This window comes from Geotrypetes seraphini, chromosome 6 (assembly GCF_902459505.1).
Source record: "Geotrypetes seraphini chromosome 6, aGeoSer1.1, whole genome shotgun sequence".
NCBI classification, from domain to species: Eukaryota; Metazoa; Chordata; class Amphibia; order Gymnophiona; family Dermophiidae; genus Geotrypetes; species Geotrypetes seraphini.
In genome coordinates, this window is record NC_047089.1 from 32,556,860 (window position 1) to 32,569,801 (window position 12,942).

The 12,942-nt window shown below is 41.8% G+C and overlaps 1 protein-coding gene across 1 annotated transcript in view; it reads left to right on the forward strand.

Annotated features, from left to right (window-relative positions):
• The window catches only part of ARHGAP42 (Rho GTPase activating protein 42), a 359,221-nt gene that overhangs the window by 272,442 nt on the left and 73,837 nt on the right, over positions 1-12,942 (forward strand). The window contains exons 8-9 of the mRNA XM_033949795.1: positions 1,692-1,821; positions 11,964-12,064. Of these exons, the coding sequence (XP_033805686.1) occupies positions 1,692-1,821; positions 11,964-12,064 (231 nt within the window). The remainder of the gene's footprint in view (positions 1-1,691; positions 1,822-11,963; positions 12,065-12,942) is intronic.

Genomic DNA, 12,942 nt, shown 5'->3' on the forward strand with positions numbered 1-12,942 from the left:
TGGACTTGGAGGAGAGCTGAGGAGACAGATGATGCAAGGCTCCAGGAGATGGGGGAGAGTGGGGAAAAAAAGATGGAGACCCTACAGAAAGGAAAAAGAGAGAGGGAGAGATGCTAGACCACACGGAAAGGGGCTATAAAAGAATGGGGAGTTTAAGCATGGAGAAAGAAAGGAAGAGGGAGGGAGAAGTGTTGCACCCTCGGGGAGGCAGGGGAGAAAATGCAATACCACTTGCTGTCTATATCAGGGGTTCCCAAACTATTGCCTCAGCAGCATTAGGCTTCAGGACAGGAGATGCAGGAGAAGGTACTTGGGAATGGGCACCCTACTTCCTCACTCACTCAAAAACATCCTTTGGCCCGAAAGGTTTGGGGCCCCTTTGTTCTAGGGGAAAAGGAAAAAATCTATTCAAGGGTTTCACTGGACTTATTTTGAAATGGCATGAAAATTGTAATCAGCAGAGATCAACAATATCTTCTGGTGAGACCTCATTTATTTACCCTATTCAGTCCACCATGAAAATACTGGGTGTAACTCTAGATCAGTGCCTAACCATGAAAGACCAGGTGGATTCCTTAATCAGAAGGGTTTTTTTTCACTCTCTGGAAACTGAGATCCGTTAAATCATATTTTGATACGTCAGCATTCAGAATCCTGGTACAATCCCTCGTACTAAGTCAACTCGACTACTGCAACATCGCCTATTTAGCAGTTTCCCAAAAGAATATGCGACGTCTGCAGCTTGTGCAAAATGCAGCGGTCAGACTTATCTTCGGGTTAAAGAAGTATGATCACGTAACTCCTTATTACCAGCAGTTGCACTGGCTACCAACAGAAGCACACGTAAAGTTTAAGTTCACCTGCATCTGCTTCAAAGTACTATATGGTCTAGCCCCTAAATACATAACAGACCTTTTCACCTTCTCCACCAACAAACACAAGAGAATCTCACACCTGAACTTAGTTTCCCCCCCAGTCAGAGGTTGCAAATTAAAAAAACATTACAAACACCTTCTCTCACATCAAACAGCATTATGGGGCAAAGACCTAAAACAATTGCTCTCGCCCTCCACTTACGAGGAATTCAGGAAGCGCCTAAAAACATACCTATTCCTGAAGTACCTAGACAACTGACCCGCACTCCACTCTCAACAACTTTCTTGTGTCACTTTCTTGTGTCACTCTCAACAACTTTCTTGTGTGAGAAATAGGTCACTTTCTTGACCTATTTCTCACTCTCTTCTCTCTTCAGGTCACTCATTTTGTACCTCTTGTAATCTTTTGTAAACCGCATAGAACTTCACGGTATTGCGGTATATAAACTGTTATTATTATTATTATTTAGAATATTATGTACAGTTCTGGAGACCGCACCATCAAAAAGATATAAACAGGATGCATTATCACATTTTTCCATTTTAAAAGTTAAATCAAGCTACAGAATTCAGCAATTACTGAAGTCTTTTCCAGTTGTTTGTTTTTTTTTGTGTGTGAGATTCCTACATACAGTAGAGTTGCAGTAGTCCATTCTGGTCAAAATCAGTACTACTACAGCAAAATGATTCCTGTAACAGATGAGAGTGAATCCTTCTAAGCTGTCTTAAGTTTAACTAGATTTTTTCACTATGGTGAAATTATTCTGGAGGTGATTTATAATTTTATTTTTCTCTTTTCCCCTCCCCCACCCTTAGACAAGAAATAATTTTGAAAGTACTAGACAAGAGGTAGAACGTCTGATGCAGAGAATGAAAGCTGCAGGCCAAGACTACAGGCCACCAAGTCAGTGGACGATGGAAGGATACCTGTATGTTCAAGAGAAACGTATGTATAGAACAAAAGTCCTACCGTTCAATAACTTGAATGCTTGGTTTCTTCTTGTCTAGTTCAGCTGTTGCCGTGACTAAATTAAACTAAAACTTAGGGCTCCTTTTAAGAAGCCACGTTAGCGGTTTAATGCGCATAATAGCGCACACTAACTTGCTAGCCGCTACCGCCTCCTCTTGAGCAGGCGGTAGTTTTTCGGCTAGCGCGGGGGTTAGCGCCCGCTAAAAAGGTGCGTGCAATAAAGCCACTAGCGCGGCTTCATAAAAGGAGCCCTTAGTTTTGTGCACCGGGTCATCAACCGATTTGGTGCTCAACTCGGTTAACATTAAGAACTGAGCAATACAAAAAGTGCCTAACCATGAGAGACCAGGTGGACTCCTTGATCAGAAAGGTATTTTTCACTCTCTGGAAACTCAGATCCATTAAAGTTTACTTCGATACAGCGGCATTCAGAGCCCTAGTCCAATCCCTCGTACTGAGTCTACTTGACTACTGTAACATCGCCTATTTAGCAATTTCCCAAAAGAACATGCAGCGTTTACAATTGATGCAAAATGCAGCGGTCAAACTGATCTTTGGGCTGAGGAAGTTTGACCACGTGACACCCTACTACCGGCAGCTGCATTGGCTGCCAGTGGAGGGGCGCGTAAAGTTTAAATTTGCCTGCTTCTGCTTCAAAGCACTACACGGACTTGCCCCTAAATATATAACTGACCTTTTCGTCTTCTCAGCCAACAGACACAAGAGAAGCTCACATTCCAACTTTGTTTTCCCCCCCCCCCCAGTGAGAGGTTGTAAACTGAAAAAACCGATGAACATCTTCTCTCGCACCAAGCAGCATCATGGGGTAAAGACCTAGAGCAATTGCTTTCGCCCACTACTTATGAGGAATTTAGGAAACGTCTGAAAACACACCTGTTCCTAAAGTATCTAGACAACTGATCCTCTCTTTTCTCTCCCCTCTATAGCGATTAACTTGTTCTATTGATCACTCTCTCTTCAAAAATGGATTTCCTGTCCTATTAACCCTCTTTCTTCCTCCCCTCTTAAAGTCAATCAATTTGTACCTTTACTTAATCTTTGTAAACCGCATAGAACTTCACGGTATTGCGGTATATAAGCTGTTATTATTATTATTATTATTATTAAAAGAACAGAACAACAGAAATCTAATTTGGGAAAAGTAGAATAGTTCATTTCCAAAACGTCTGGCGAAGAAAACTGTCTTCTGAGCCTTCCTGAAAGATAAGAAGGGGCCTAAGCTCTCCAAAACCAGACACAAGCCAGTCTTAGAGCCCAGCTGAGTAGCCTTGGGCGCTCTCCCTTGAGACCGAGGCTGCTGCGACCCCAGGGGCTGAGTCAGGATTGAATAATCCATACTAGTATCTGCCGTGTTGCTCAGCCATCAAGCCAGTCCAACTGGTTTGAATTACATTTTTTCATCCATGCCTAATTTTGTAACTTCCCTTCCAGTTATTTTGACACCAGAGCTGGCATTCTGTTTTACTGACTGCTCTAACCATAGAAAAAGGATTCCTTGATCTTACTTGTAGGTATTATATGGGGCTTTAGGGAATGTGTTGAAAAGCTGGTGAAGAAAACAGACAAGCCAGTATACTACAATTCTGCTTCAAATGTACTAAATATTTGTATATGGTGTCTTTTGTTTTGAACCTGTCATTTTTAAAAAAATCTTTATTTAAAAACATTTTAAATCCGCCTTTATCCAAGGCGGCTCACAGTATTGCATACATATTTCAGGATTTACACAACATAAAAGATCCCATACATTAGCAAAAATCATAAGATTATACCATCTCAATCTATAAATTACATCTCAACCGCTCATCTACTACATTAATTCAATCAAGCAACACAAATCTTTTTTTTAATATATTTATTATTTTCAGATATCCACTCCCAATGCATACAATATAATATTAACAATAAACACACATTATTACAGTTTAATAACCTAGAAAAAAATAAAATAACCTAGAATAAAATAAAATTAAACATAGAATAAAATAAATTTCTCATAAGCTACAAATATTCATTTCAGATCTAATAACCAGCAAAAAAGATAATATTCAGAAAGTAAAATATTAACTCAAGAAGCAGAATATTAGCTAAAAAAAAGCTTGAACAAACAAGCAACTTTCTAAATTGCAATAGATTTCTACAAAACCATAAGGTCCCAGGCAGTGCATTCCACATAAATGGTCCAGCTATAGAGAAACATGAATTTTTGGTCTGTACATATTGTAAAACATTCCCCTTTGATGTGTCTAACAGCCAACAATTCTGTGACCTCCTTGGAGGAGTATAGCAGTATAACCAAGAACAGTGCTACACACGGACTGAGAGATGCTACCAGTAAACGGCAGACCCTTGTGGTTGAAGGGAACGGTAGGAGCATGAGGCTTTTTCTCTCTGTAAGAGAGCCTTTGAACCATGCCTAGAACTCAGAATTTGTATTAGCTTCCCCCTGGCAGCAGTTCTAACCTGCATAGGTGCCAGCTCTACTGCTCATCTCACGACCCACTTCCAAATTGAACACACTCATATTAATTTCATTTTGTCTATTCGCCCTCAGAACGGGGCACTTCATTGCGGCCCTTTAAAAGCTAGCAGTTCAAAGCAGCCCATGCATCGCCGCCGATTAAGAACCGCCAGTTCAGCGCAGGACTGGTGGTGACCAGCGGAGTACCGCAGGGTTCAGTCCTGGGCCCACTTCTATTCAACATATTCATAGGGGATCTGACTCAGGGGCTTCAGGGTAAAATAACATTATTCGCCGACGACGCTAAACTATGCAATATAGTAAGTGAATGTAATTTACAGGATAGTATGGCACAGGACCTGCTTACATTAGAAAGATGGTCCTCGACCTGGCAGCTGGGCTTCAACGCTGGGAAATGTAAGGTTATGCACCTCGGTAGCGGTAATCCGTGCAGAAATTACACCTTGAATGGAGAAACTTTAACTAGTACTTCGGCGGAACGAGAAAACTGACATGAAAACTGCCAATCAAGTGGAGAAGGCTTCATCTAAAGCAAGGCAGATGATGGGATGTATCAGTAGAAGCTTTGTCAGCAAGGAGCCTGAAGTCATAATGCCATTGTACAGAACCACGGTGAGACCTCATCTGGAATACTGTGTACAATTCTGGAGGCCACATTACCGTAAAGATGTGCTTAGAATCGAGTCGGTTCAACGGATGGCCACCAGGAGGATCTCGGGGCTCAAAGGTCTCTCGTACGAGGAGAGACTAAACAAACTACAGCTCTACACTCTAGAAGAACGTAGGGAGAGGGGAGACATGATTGAGACATTTAAATACATCACAGGACGTATCGAGGTGGAAGATGATATCTTCTTTCTCAGGGGACCCTCTGCCACTAGAGGGCATCCGCTCAAACTCAGAAGCGGGAAATTTCATGGCGACATCAGGAAGTATTTCTTCACAGAAAGAGTGGTTGACCGTTGGAATGAGCTTCCAGCGCAGGTGATCGAGGCCAGCAGCGTGCTGGACTTTAAGAATAAATAGGATACCTATGTGGGATCCCTACGAGGGTCGAACTAGAATATCGGTCAACAGGTATAGACTTAAGAGGATAGGTCAGTGGGGTGGGCAGACTTGATGGGCTGTAGCCCTTTTCTGCCGTCATCTTCTATGTTTCTATGACTATTCAGTGTGGCCCTTTCATTGTGGGATAAGTTCAGCGCGGCACTTTGACATGCTGGATCGACGTGGAGTGCTGGTCAGGGTGGGGGTGGGGAGTTGATCAGGACATGCTGGATCGAGGTAGAGGTGTAAATTGAGATACATGCACATGTAACATGCTGAATAAAAGTACATGCATCACATGACATGCTGGACCGAGGTGGGGTGCTGATCCGGGAGGGGGGTATTGCCCCCCCGCCACATAAGCCACATGTTTTGGTAATGAAAGTGTAACTGTTTAAGTAGCGAAAGGGTGCATATGAGGGAGGGCTGCATTGAACTTGCTCCACAATGAAAGAGCCGCACTGAACTGACGGCTCTTAATTGGCGACGATGGATTGTCCTAGGCCAGGGGTGCCCACACTATTATGGCTTGCGAGCTACTTTTAAAATGACCAAGTCAAAATGATCTACCAACAATAAAATTTAAAAAAAACACAAAGCACACTGTGCACAGAGAAAATGTTAATTATCATTTGTATTCAGGGTTTTTTTTTCCAGAGGTCAAGGCAGATGACTTTAAAATATGCAATGTCACCTCAGTAACAACTATACAAAAATAGAAAAATATACCCCCTCCCCTTTTGCTATACCGCGATAGCGGTTTTTAGCACATGGAGCTGCGCTGAATGCCCCTCGCAGCTCCGGATGCTCATAGGCTCCCTGCGCTAAAAAACACTATTGCAGTTTAGTGCAAAATATAGACAGCAGATATAAATTCTCAAAACAGACACATTTTGATCACTAAAATGAAAATAAAATCATTTTTCCTATCTTTTTGTCTGGTGATTTCATGAGTCTCTGGTTGCACTTCCTTCTTCTGTAAATCCAATATTTATTTATTTCTGCCTTTCTTTCTGCCCCTCCCCTTTTCTTTCTGTCTCTCTTTCTTTCTCTCTCCCCCTGCCCCCCTCTTTATTTTTGTCTTTCTCTCTCCCCCTGCCTGCCTGTCTTTCTTTCTCTCTCTCTCTGCCCCCCTCTTTATTTCTGTCTTTCTCTCTCCCCCCAAGCCATCACACCGATTTCTCCAGTTCCCCAATTCTTTCTCTAGCCCTCCCCCCCCCCCCAAGCCACTACGCCAATTTCTTCATGCTTCCCCGAGCCAAGTCTGGCACATACAAGCGCCAGGCCCACAAGCCTTCCCCCGACGTCAGTTCTAACATCGGAGAGGAAGTTCTAGGCCAGCCAGGCAGCAGTTGACTGGCCCAGAACTTCCTCTCCAACGTCAGAATTGACATCGGAGGTGAAGGCTTGGGGGTCAGGCGCTTGTACGCGCCTGGCCTGGCTCGGGGAGGCAGGAAGAACAAGATCGCAAAGGCAACGCGATCGACTCGCGTTGGCCTTTGCGATCTACTGGTCGATCGCAAACGACCATTTGGGCACCCCTGTCCTAGACCCTTCTCCCTCACCTGATTGTGTCTATTATTTTGTAAGCTGCCTAGAATTGCTTAGATAGAAAAGAAAATAAATACTCTGAGGAGTGGATATTCACTTTTATTGAGTGTAGCCGCCACCATCGTTTTGAAACGTTGCTTGCTGTGATAACCTGGGTCTATCTCTTTGTAAACCGCACAGCTGTAGGAGGATGAAGGGTTGTGTCTGAGGACTCTGAAGCGCAGAGAATAGCTTGAGAGCATTTTACTACTGGCCCTTGAAGAAAACAAAATTTTAAGCGATATCAGTATGCAATGATTTTTCTTCTTTTGGGACCTTTGTCAATAGCAAGCTCTTGTTATAAACATGTATATGAGTAGCTCATTGACTTGGCACTGATTTACTAAACTTGATCCCTTTAGTCTCAGAAGGGAGTGTAGCTTTTCCCCCAATACTTACCCATTTGTGTTCCTTCTTCCCTTGATATATACTGTAATCTTTCCTTACCTACTATTCCTTTTGTATCTGTTGGTTTTGTGTTGTTGGTTCATGTGTCTTAGTAAATTTTTCTCATTGTTTTACTATTTCCCTCCCTCCCTTTTTAAATTGTAAACCGTTTTCATTGAGCTTCTGTTAATATTGGCGATGGAGGAGAAATATATATGGCGGGTATATCAAATAAATTGAACTAAGATGGGCCTGTACTGCTCTCAAAGCCTTGGTGCCTTACTTCCTGTTCATGTATTTGACTCTGTTTTGTGATGTCTCTCTTGCAGCTGTGTGTTTTGGCCTTATATGTATAACTAATCAAAAGGACAATCTGAAAAAAACACATCCAGTTGCATCTGTCCGAGAACAGATTGTCCACAAGGGTTCCCACTAGTACAGATTTCAGAGATAGGCCGAGGAATTACATCTAGCATATAAATGAAATGGGACATTAGAGGAGCGAGCAGATGTTCCATAAAGTTATGGCTGGTCTTGTAGAACCCAGCGGTCTTCTACCTGGCAGAACCTTAGGGGGGGAAAAAAAATGGCTTGATTTTTTATTTAGAGTTGTAAAAATCTAATCTCAGACTGAGATTCAGTTCATACAGAATGCTCAAAGTTTACAAGTGTTCCAGTAACACACAGGAATCTTTATTGTGTTCATTTATCGAGGGAAAACTGTGGGAGTCCTGAAAATATAAATGTAGCTTTAGCTTCTCGCGTTATACTCAGAATTTACACAGCTAGCCTCCCAGTCTTAAGAACATTGTGATGTATTTTTTTTTTTAAATGTCGGTTCATAGACAAAACCGCCGAAGACAAAGACGCGCGCCGACAACTGAGCGCAAGATGGAAGCACGCGCCGAAGAAAAAGAGTGTTTTTAGGGGCTTCGACGGGGGGTTTTGTTGGGGAACCCCCCACTTTACTTAATACAGATCGCGGCGGCGTTGTGGGGGGTTTGGGGGGTTGTAACCCCCCTCATTATAATGGAAACTTAACTGTTTCCCTGTTTTTTAGGGAAAAAGTGAAGTTTTCAGTAAAATGTGGGGGGTTACAACGCCCCCACAATGGGGCGCGATCTGTATAAAGTAAAGTGGGAGTAAAGCCCGTCGGAGCCCCACACACCCGTCGGAGCCCTTTAAAACATTCATTTTCTTCGGCGCGCGGCTCCGCGTTACGCTCAGTTGTCTGCGCGCGCCTTTGTCCCGGCGCGCTTTTGACCTGACACCAAAATGTCTTCCTGTATATGTGCAGAAAAGGAACGATACTCTTGAGGTAATTTTGACTGAGAAAGGAGATTTAGCTACTTCTAGTTAACATTTGTATAGCATTTCTAGACATATACAGTGCTGTACATTGAAACATTCAAGAGATATTCCCTGCTCAAGAGAGCTTACAATCTAATAAAAAAGGCCAACAGGACAATTGGGGGGGGGGTTAGGGAGTTTCTGAAGCATGGGTGCTTTAGAAATGAGTGGCGGGTTAAGAGTTAAAAGCAACCTTGGAGAAAGTGGGCTTTTAGCCTGGATTTGAATACTGCCAGAGATGGAGCTTGACATATGGACTCAGACAGTCTTTTCCAGGCATATGGTGCACACACACACACTCTCTTTCTCCCTTCTAGGGCTATCTTTATTTTATTTATTTATTTAGATTTTTATCCCGTCCTCCCAGTAGCTCAGAACGGTTTACAAGTAAACATTCACAATGGCGTGAAATGGACATACAAGATTATACAGTAGATTTAAATACTTGGACATACGAGACTGTGCAGCAGTTTAGATATAGGGACTATACAGCAAATTAAGAACAGTAGTTTAAATATAAGTAGTTTAGTTTAGATTCAAGTTATTTCAGTATAGGCTGAGAGTGGACTATACAGAAATTTAGACAGAAGATTAGAATGGAGAAAGAAGGGTAGAGGTGGGGCTTAAGGGGGTTGGGTGTAGACTGAGGGTGACCTTTAGTTGAAGAGGAGAGTCTTAACCATTTTCTGGAATGTCATTAGTGAGTTCTGTAGTCTGAGTTGAGGGGGGAGTTGGTTCCAGAGTTGGGGAATGAAGTGGCTGTAGGAGCGTTTGCGGGCGTATCCTTCTGCTCATCCAGTCACTGCCGCCCCATCGCCCCTGCCAGCTTTGCAGATATTTCTCATAGAACAATAAAGTTGATATTTTGTTAGTACAGATGACACATGGAGGAACGGTTCCTTTTATTTTTTTAATCTCAATTCCTAGCCTGCATCTCTCAGCTCTAGCTCATGTGATCCACAAACAGATATTTGGTTTTCAATTTGAAAGAAATATATCTGCATCTATTCAGTCTAAGAATGAACTTAATATCTATACACATTAAACCTGAAAATCATAGCTATTTTAGGGCCATGCGCCAAGCCTTTTCTCTTTGATGTGCTGTTATTATGGTTTATGATTTTTGAAATTGCGTTCAGCTCTTAACTCCCACTCACTCAGATACCTATACCCAAGATTTTTAGTCAATCTCTGATCTTTAAGTTTTCTCAACTTTGGAGTGATCTTCCATTTCTTTTAAGGAGTTCCGGCTCACTTCAATTTTTTCGCAAATCTTTAAAAACTACTTTATTTACTAAACACTTTGAAAATTAATTTCCCAAAATTTAGTCTTATTTTTTATGGTTTTTATTTTAAGTTAATTATTGTAAACCGAGTCGAGCTTTCTTAGAATGATGGCTCAGTATATAAAGCCAAGCCTTAGATTAGATTAGATCTCCCCAACCCTGAAATGTCCTGTCTAAACTAGATTGTAAGCTCTTCTGAGCAGGGACTGTCTTTTGCGTGTTAGAATGTACAGCGCTGCTTGTCAAAGCAGCTCCTGATTGGTGAGGCCCGACTTTAGTACATGAAGAGGCAGTCGGAGCATACCGCGAGTGATTTCCTTCACTCGCCGGTGCTCCGGCTGCCCTCTCCTGCCCGGTCATTCGCTGTCAGAAAATACTGCAAATGACCAGGACCGCGAATTCGCGGGGGAGCACTCTATCCCTAATGAATATGTATGAGACAGATTTACATGCCTGCCACCTCTATTATATGCAAATTTGCCTCATGTATATTCATTACACAACCCCCGCTAGGACTTATCAGTAGCTTTCAATAGCTTTACTTATTATTTAATTAAATACTACATACCAAGAAAAAATAATCACATAATTTTTCTAAATTATTAAACCATTTTTGTATTACATTTTTAAAATATTTCATACAAATACTATCACCCAAATCACATCACATTTCATCCATCTATCACAAAAACAGAGCCCACCAGTTCACACAACCCGTTAAAATTATACTTGTGAATTCCATTGAATGTTCACCCTTATAACCAGGTGTAGCAGTAACCAGCGTAAATTGCGCTTGATGTTTCTTTGTTGCATCTATTCATCAATCACTTGATTTCCATGTATCAAGTTGTTGTTTACTGTTCCACAATGCCACAAATTTTTCAAATCATGCACGATAATCAAGCTTGATGAATAGACGCAACAAAGAAAGTCAAGCGCTATTTACGCTGGTTACTACTACACCTGGTTATACGGGTGAACATTCAATGGAACTGCACAAGTATAATTTTAATGGGTTGCGTGAGCTGGTGGGCTCTGTTTATGTGATAGATGTATGAAATGTGATGTGATTTGGGTGATAGATAGTATTTATATGAAATATTTTAAAAATTTAATTAAAAAATGGTTTAATAATTTGGAAAAATTATGTGATTAGCTTTTCTTGGTATGTAGTATTTAATTGAAATGTATATTCATTAGGGATATCTTGAAAACCCAACTGGCTGGGGGGTCCCCCAGGACAGGTTTAAGAACCACTGGTCTAAAGCAAGAGTTCTCAACACCCAGCCAGTCCGGTTTACAGGATAACCACTCTGAATATGCATGAGATAACATTTGCATGCACGACCTCCATCAAATCTAAGACATATTCATTGTGGTACCTTGAAAACATAACTGGCTAGGTTTGTCCCAAGGATGGGATTAAGAAAACTGAATGCTCACCTGGAGGCACAGCTAAAACCAATCAAGTTTTCAGGATTGCCCTACTGAATATACTGTACATTTGCATCTATTGGAGACCTATTATATGGAAATTGGCAAACGTGCCTAGTTTAGAATGCTGACTGAAAACCAGGAAAGTTGGGGGTTCAAATCCCACTTTGGCCATGGATGCTCCATATGATTTGGGACAAGTTACTTCACTCTCTCTTGCCTCAGATATAAATTGAAACCATAAGCCCTCTGGGGAAGAGGGAAATGCCCACTGTTTCTGAGCAGTTTAAAAGACAGATTTGTGCCTTCAGATGCCGGCAGTCTCTGCTTGAGCCATTGAAACCAATGAAGCAGTTCAAGAGTTTTTGAGACCACACAAGTGTTTGCATTAAACTGTTACTGGAGAAGCAGAAATGTCTCACTCGCTGTTAATCTGGAGTTGCACTTTGTTTTTGGAAAATTATAAATTGGATATTTTCTTTTTTATAGTACAGTATCATAACAGCATCTGTTCCTTCTAGGGCCTCTGGGATTCACATGGATACGGCATTACTGTACTTACGATAAAGGAAATAAAACATTCACGATGAGTGTATCTGAAACGAAATCAGGAGGGAAAGTGGTGAGTATCATTGCTGCATATCAGAAAGACATGAGCCTTATTTTAACAGGTTAGTTTTTATCCCAGTGGTATAATAATAACTTTATTCTTGTATACCGCAATACCATGGAAGTTCAATGCGGTTAACTATAGAAGAGACTGTACATTTACAGCGATGTTACATATTATAGCGGTGTTACATTTACAGCGATGTTACATATATGGCAATGAGAAGGCATATACTATGGAGGCCTGACAAAGGCAGGGCAATGAGATAAAAACAGAGATTGAGTAAGAGAGGCCATAAGTGGCTTGGTAAGGAGGGCGAAGTCAGAGGGATTGGAGGCATATCGAGGTCGGGAGGGTGCAGGGAAAGAGGGAAGGCAGAGATAGCGGAATTTGTCGAAGAGGTAGGTTTTTAGTGACTTCCTGAACAGGTGGTAGGGCGGAGAGTTGGAGATGAGGGCAGTTAGGCAATTGTTCCATTTGCCCACTTGCAATGCTAGGGTTCTATCAATGATTCTTTTGTAGAGGCAGCCTTTTAGGGAGGGAAAGGTGAATAAGTGGGCGTTTCGTGTGCATTGAAGTATGTGAACCACAGAATAATGCTTACCACAGTGATTCCCAAACTTGTCCTGGGACAACCCCAGCCAGTGAGGTTTTTCAGGATATCCACAAGGCATAGGCATGAGATTGATTTGCATACACTGCTTCCTTGTATATGCTGTGTGCATTCCTGCTGTGATTACTGTGGGTATTGTCTAAGCTTTATTAGCTTTAGACGTCGGTGTCGTTCATTGATTCCCTTTGGTTCTAATCCCTCTAACGCAGCCTATCTTTAGGAAAAACATTGCCACATTGGGCACATGTTCAACTGATCGTCAATAAATTGTCCGTTT